General features: G+C 37.3%; 1 protein-coding gene across 1 annotated transcript in view; it reads left to right on the forward strand.

Annotated features, from left to right (window-relative positions):
• Positions 1-6754, forward strand: part of EPB41L5 (erythrocyte membrane protein band 4.1 like 5) — a 334801-nt gene that overhangs the window by 265740 nt on the left and 62307 nt on the right. Inside the window, exon 16 of the mRNA XM_042780516.1 lies at positions 2493-2656. Coding sequence (XP_042636450.1) covers positions 2493-2656 — 164 coding nt within the window. The remainder of the gene's footprint in view (positions 1-2492; positions 2657-6754) is intronic.

The raw sequence follows: 6754 nt of genomic DNA on the forward strand, positions 1-6754 counted from the left end.
TCTGTCCGGGTTCCTGGCTTTTATTCCCTTTCTCCTCCTGTTCCGGCCTGGTACTCTGGGTGGGCCTGAGTTTCCTTTCCTCACCTAATCCCTTCGGCTGATTGCTCTTCTCTCTGGCTTCCTGGCTTTTAATCCCCTTTCTGTCCTGTAGGGTTTCTTGGGGACAGAAGCGACTCTTTGACAACAGGTTTGGTTTGGTTTTGGATAGTGATATGGGGAGACATGATAAAGGCCAAGACTAGGGCACTGTTGGCTGAAAGGGAGCTAAATGGACTGTTTTGTGAAGTATTTAAGATGTGGAATTAATAATTCATTGCCAGTTAATTGATTCCTACTTATCGTGACCCTAACGGATGGAGTAGAACTATCCCACAGAGATTCTAAGGCTATAAGTCTTCACGAAGCAGATGGCTACACATCTTCCCACTGGTGCTGCTGGTGGGTTTGAACTACTGAGCTTCCAGTTAGCAGCCTAGCATTTAACCACTGTATCACCAGGGCTTTTGTAGAGTTGATAGAACTTGTCACTGTCTAATTCATCCTTCATCTGGCATAAAAGAGGTCTCTCTAAGACACAAACCTATTAATGATGCTCACTTACTTGAAACCCTCTTTTAATTGTTCTCTCATTGTTAACTACCATAAAATCTGAAGTGTCTACCATGTCTTATAAACCTGCCAAAGTCTGGCCTCTGTGTGTCCTACTGTTACACAGAGTTGATTGGATTAAAGGTAGAGAGAGGGGATCAAAGTTGACGGCCAGATTCCTGCATTATTAACAACAGCCTCCATTCTGACCTTCTCTAGTCTTACTATCCATATTGAAGCCAGGGTGAAACCAAAAAAACCAAACTCACTGCCATCGAGTCAATTCCAACTCATAGTAATCCCCATTGGGTTTCTGAGGCAGTAAATCTTTATGGAAGTAGATTGCCCCATCTTCGTTCCACAGAGAAACTGGTGAGTTTGAACCACCAACCTTCTAGTTAGCAGTCAAATGTGTTAGGCTTTTAGCTAGGGTGAAGGAGCCATATAATTTCCCTCACTTCATTGTTTTTTATTGCCAAATAATTATCAACTGTATGGATATACTTCATTTTATTTGTCCATTAATCATTTCATGAGCATTTGGGTAGTTTCCATGTTTGGACTACTGTGAATAATGCTGCTGTGAACATTCAGGTACAAGTTTCTGTGTGAACATGTTTTCATTTCTCTTGGCTATACCCAAGTAAAGTATACCTACTTTACTTTTAATTTTGAAAGCTATTGTTGCCAGATACAAAGTTTTGGTTGATAGTTCTCTCTTTCAGTATTTCAAGATGTTGCTTCACCTATCTAGATTTCATTGTTTCTGATAAGAAAATCTATTGTCATCTTTATTACTGGCATACCTTGTTTTATTGTGTCTTGCAAATACTGCATTTTATTTTCACAAATTGAAAGTTGGTGGTAACCCTGAGTTGAACAAAACTGTCAGCATGAATTTTCTAATAGGATATGCTAACTTTGTGTCTCTTTGTCACATTTTGTTAATTCTCACATTATTCCAATTTTTTCATAATGCTATTATTGCACACTTGATAGACTACACTAGAGTATAAACATAACTTTTATATGCATTGAGAAACCAAAAAATTTCCTGTGACTCGCTTTCTTGTGGTGGTCTGGATCTGAACCTTTTTATCACTCATTTTAAGCAGTTTGATTATGATATGCCTTGCATGTTTCTTATGCTTAAAGTTCATTGGGATTCTTGGATCTGTGGATTTATAGTCCTCATCAATTTGGAAAATAAAGCAGGCACTATTTCTTACATATTTATTCTGGGTCAGTTTCAATTGATTCATTACTGTCTTCAATATGTGTTGTCTTTTTCTGCCTCTTTGCATTCCTGGTAATCTTTGAGTGGTTGCTTGATGCTGTAAATTTTACCTTGTTGAGTATTGGATTTTTTTTTTTTTTAAATAATTTATTCTTGAGCTTTGTTTTGAGATTCAGTTAAGTTACTTGAAAACAGTTTGTGATCCTTTCAGGTCTTGCTTTTATGATTTGTTAGGTATGTCTGGAACATTGCTCAGTCTAGGGTTGTTAATCTTTTCTACTATTGTGGTAAAACTTCCTAAATGCTGTACACAATGCCCTGTGAATTACGTTTTTTAGTCTTTCTGTGTAAACAGGCACTGGTCTTGGCCCACTGTGAGTACTATTGGTTCCTTCTCATCCTTTGTATGGTTCTTTTCCCAGCCTTCACACAGATTAGTCCTGATTAGTACACTACTGAATTCTTGAGGTCCTTCTGCAGACCTCCAGGGATCTCTCTTTGTGCTGCTTTCTGTTTTTGTATTGCTCCCAATGTTTGACATACAAATAAGACCATTTGGAATGCAAAGTCTATGATAAATTTTTTTCCAACAAAGATTTTTGCTAGTATTTAAAATTCTTTGTATATTAAATTGCAAGTCCAAGTAAGTTTTCTATTACCTTTACAGCTTGCCTCTGAATATTGATTTGCTAGATAGCCCGGACTTATTGGAAACAACCATTGATAATGTAATGGGGGCACCTGACAATATGGAAACATCTCAAGCACCAGCTGAAATTAACATCACTACCATGCAAACTGGATTAGAAGAACTTGAAGCTGAATGTGAGAGTAAGTAAATGTTCTATATTAGATGAATGATTTCTTCTTTTATCTTCTTTGAAATGAGAGATTTAATAAGTTACTTAAGAATATTTTATAAAACAGTTGAATTTTTAAATTTAGTATGGAATAAGTTATACCTTCTGTCTCTTTTTGGCTTAAGGATAAATTGAAATATTTAGGATAACATAATTGAGGCCATTAAACATTTTAACTTTCATAAATCATTATACATTTATGAGTTTTCAAATTTTAGTTTTACTTTGTTTATTAAGTGAAAATTAATGGGACAAGTTTCCTTGAAGATTTTCTAGGGCACAGGATAGGATGTTTGGACATTCTATTGGCTTCCAGAAAATATTTTATTATTAATGAGGAAAGTTTTTGCCCAGAGCCACAAAAATAAATAATCCAAAAAGAATGCTGCTTTCCTCAACTTTTTACAAGCTTAGTAGAGATTTAAAAGGAAAAGAAAATGGCAGGTAGGAAATAAAACATAAACTATCTTTAAGCAAGAGTTTTCTGTTGTATCTCAGTCTCATGCAGGTGCCACTTAAGAGCAGCTTTTATTTATATGGCTCTTGCCAGGTTGATTGCTAAGGTAGGCTAAAATTAGACATCATTTCTGAACAACTCATGAGAAATAACCACCAGGGAGAAATATCTCTGAGAGTGTAAAATGCAATAATGTTTAGTGATTTAGAACTAAGAAATGTTAGTGAAAAATTTAATAGTGCTTCTGTTTAATAGAATATATCAAACTGTTATTGGTAATCAATAGTAAAAATTTATTTTTTTAAGTTTCATAAGTAACCACTACAAATTCATCTAACACTTGTCTGTCAGTTTGTTGTACTGTGGTGGCTTGCGTGTTCCTGTGATGCAGGAAGTTATGCCACCAGTATTTCAAATACCAGCAGGGTCACCATGGTGGACAGGTTTCAGCAGAGCTTCCAGACTAAGACAGACTAGGTGGATGGCCTCTTCTTTCTTATCTTGGCTATGCCAAGAGATTTGGAAGACAGCTACCTGGCCAACTGACTGGAAGAGATCAATATTTGTATCCATTTCAAAGAAAGGTGATCCCACAGATTGTGGAAATTATCAAACAATATCATTAATATCACATGCAAGTAAAATGTTGCTGAAGATACTGCAGTTGCAGCAGTATATTGACAAAGAACTTCCAGAAATGCAACCTGGATTCAGAAGAGGAAGTGGAATGAGTAATATCATCACTGATGTCAGATGGATCTTGGCTCAAAGCAAAGAATACCAGAAAGATGATTACCTGTGTTTTATTGACTATGCAAAAGCATTTGATTGTATGGATCATAAAAAATTATGAATAACATTGAGAAGAATGAGAATTCCAGAACACTTAATTGTACTCATGAGGAACCTGTACATAGACCAGGAGGCTGTCATTCAAATAGAACAAGGGGATGCTGCATGGTTTAAAATCAGGAAGGGAATGTGTTAGGGTTGTGTCCTTGCACTGTATTTATTTGATCTGTATGCTGAGCAAATAATCTGAGAAGCTGGACTATATGAAGAAGAACATGGCATCAGGATTGGAGGAAGACTCATTACCAGCATGCGATATGCAGATGACAGAACTTTGCTTGCTGAAAGGGAGGATGACTTGAAGCACTTACTGATACAGATTGAAGACTACAGTCTGCAGTATGAATTACACCTCAGTATAACAAAAATACTCACAACTGGAACAATAAGCAGCATCATGATAGAAGGAGAAAAGATTGAAGTTGTGAAAGACTTCATATTATTTGGTTCTACAGTCAACACTAATGGATGCAGCAGTCAAAACATCAGATGACATGTTGCGTTGGGCAAATCTGCTGCAAAAGACCTCTTTCAAGTGCTGAAGAGCAAAGATGTCTCCTTGAAGACTAAGATGTGCCTAACCCAAGCCATGGTATTTTCAGTCGCCTCCTCGGAAGGAAGGTTGGGCAATCTACTTCAGTAGTGATACTGCCTTGGAAACCCAAGGAAGGGTTTCTGTGCGTTGGGTCTGACTCGATGGCACATAACAACAACATATACATATGAGAGCTGGACAATGAATAAGGAAGACCAAAGAAGAATTGATGCTTTTGAGTTGTGGTGTTGGTGAAGAATGCTGAAAGTACCATAGACTTCTAAAAGAACTAACAAATCTGTGCTGGAAGGAGTGCAGCCAGAATGCTCCTTGGAAGTGAGAATGGCCAGAGTTTGTCTCACGTACTTTGGTCATGTCAGAAGCGATCATTTTCTGGAGAAGCGTAACATGCTTGGTAAAGTGGAGGGTCAATGAAAAAGGGGAAAGCCCTTAACAGGGTGGATTGACACAGTGGCTGCAACGATGGGCTCAAGTATAGCAAGGATTGTGAGGCTGGCACAGGACCAGGCAGTGTTTCGTTCTGTTGTACATAAGGTCACTATGAGTCAGAGATGACTCAGCAGCACCTAAGAACAACATAACAAAATTTAGAGACCATTTCTGGAATGGGTTTGACACATTGAACACCGATGACTGAAGACTAGATGGGTTGTGGGATCACAACTCATACATGAAGAAGAATATCATACATGAAGAAAGTAAAAAGTCATTAAGAAGACAGGAAAAGAAAGAAAGATTAAAATAGATGTTAGATGAGATTCTGAAATTTGCTCTTAAACAAAGAGGAAGTAAAACAAATGGAAGACATGATGAAAAGAAGATTTCAAAGGGTGGCTTGAGAAGACAAAGTAAAGTATTAAAATGAAAAGTGCAAAGACCTGGAGTTAGAAAAACAGAGGGGAGGAACATGTTCAGCATTTCTCAAGTTGAAAGAATTAAAATTAAAATTTAAGCCTTGAGTTGCAGTATTGAAGGATTCTATGGCCAAAATATCAAACAAATGCAGGAAGCATTAAAAGAAGATGGAAGGAATACATAGAGTCACTGTACCAAAAAGAATTGGTCTGCCTTTAGCTATTTCAGGAGAGAGCATGTGAACAAGAACCAATGGTATTGAAGGAAAAAGTCCAAGCTTCATTGAAGGAATTGGTGAAAAACAAGGTTTCAGGAATTAATTGAATACTCATTGAGATGTTTTAAAAAATGGATACAGCATTGGAGGTACTTGTTTATGCCAAGAAATTTGGAACACAGCTCCCTGGCCAACTAACTGGAAGACATCCATATTTATACTTATTTCAAAGAAAGGTGATCCAACAGAATGTATAAATTATCGAACAATGTCATTAATATCACGTGCAAGCAAAATTTTGCTGATGATACTTCAAAAATGGTTGCAACCATATGTTGACAAGGAACTTCTAGAAATTCAAGGTGTATTCAAAAGTGGATTTGGAATGAGGGATATTATTGCTGATGGCAGATGGATCTTGGCTGAAAGCAAAGAATACCAGAAAGATGTTTACCTGTGTTGTGTTGACTATGCAAAAGCATTCAACTGTGTGGATCATCACAAATTATCCATAACATCATGAAGAAGGGAATTCCAAACCACTTAATTGTGCTCATGAGGAACCTTTACATAGAGCAGGAGACTGTCGTTCAAAAAGAACAAAGGGATACTGCATGGTTTAAAATCAGTAAGGATGTGTATCAAGGTTGTAATCTGATCTTACTTGGTCTTCATGCTGAACAAGTATTCTGTGAAGCTGGATTGTAGGAAGAAGAGTACCACATAGGATTTGAGGAAGACTCATTAACAACCTGCAATATGCAGATAAGACCATCTTACTTGATGAAAGTGAAGATGATTTGAAGCACTTACTGATGAAGGTCAAGGATTACAGTCTGCAATATGGATTACACCTCAAGTTAAAGAAAACAAAAATCCTCACAAATAGACAAATGGTGACATCATGATAAATGGAGAAAAGATTGAAGTTGTAAAGGATTTCATTTTACTTTGTCCACGGTCAGTGCCCATGGAAGCAACAGTCAAACAACATATAACACTGGGCAAATATTGCTGAAAGGACCTTTTTAAGGTGCTAAAGAGGAGCTCTGGTAGCATAGTGGCTAAGACACTTGCCTGCTAACCAGACGGCTGGCGGTTCAAACCCACCAGCCACTCCTCGGAAGGAAGG

Source organism: Orycteropus afer, unplaced genomic scaffold (genome assembly GCF_000298275.1).
Source record: "Orycteropus afer afer isolate SDZICR_OR568_19922 unplaced genomic scaffold, OryAfe1.0 scaffold00004, whole genome shotgun sequence".
Lineage (NCBI taxonomy): Eukaryota > Metazoa > Chordata > Mammalia > Tubulidentata > Orycteropodidae > Orycteropus > Orycteropus afer.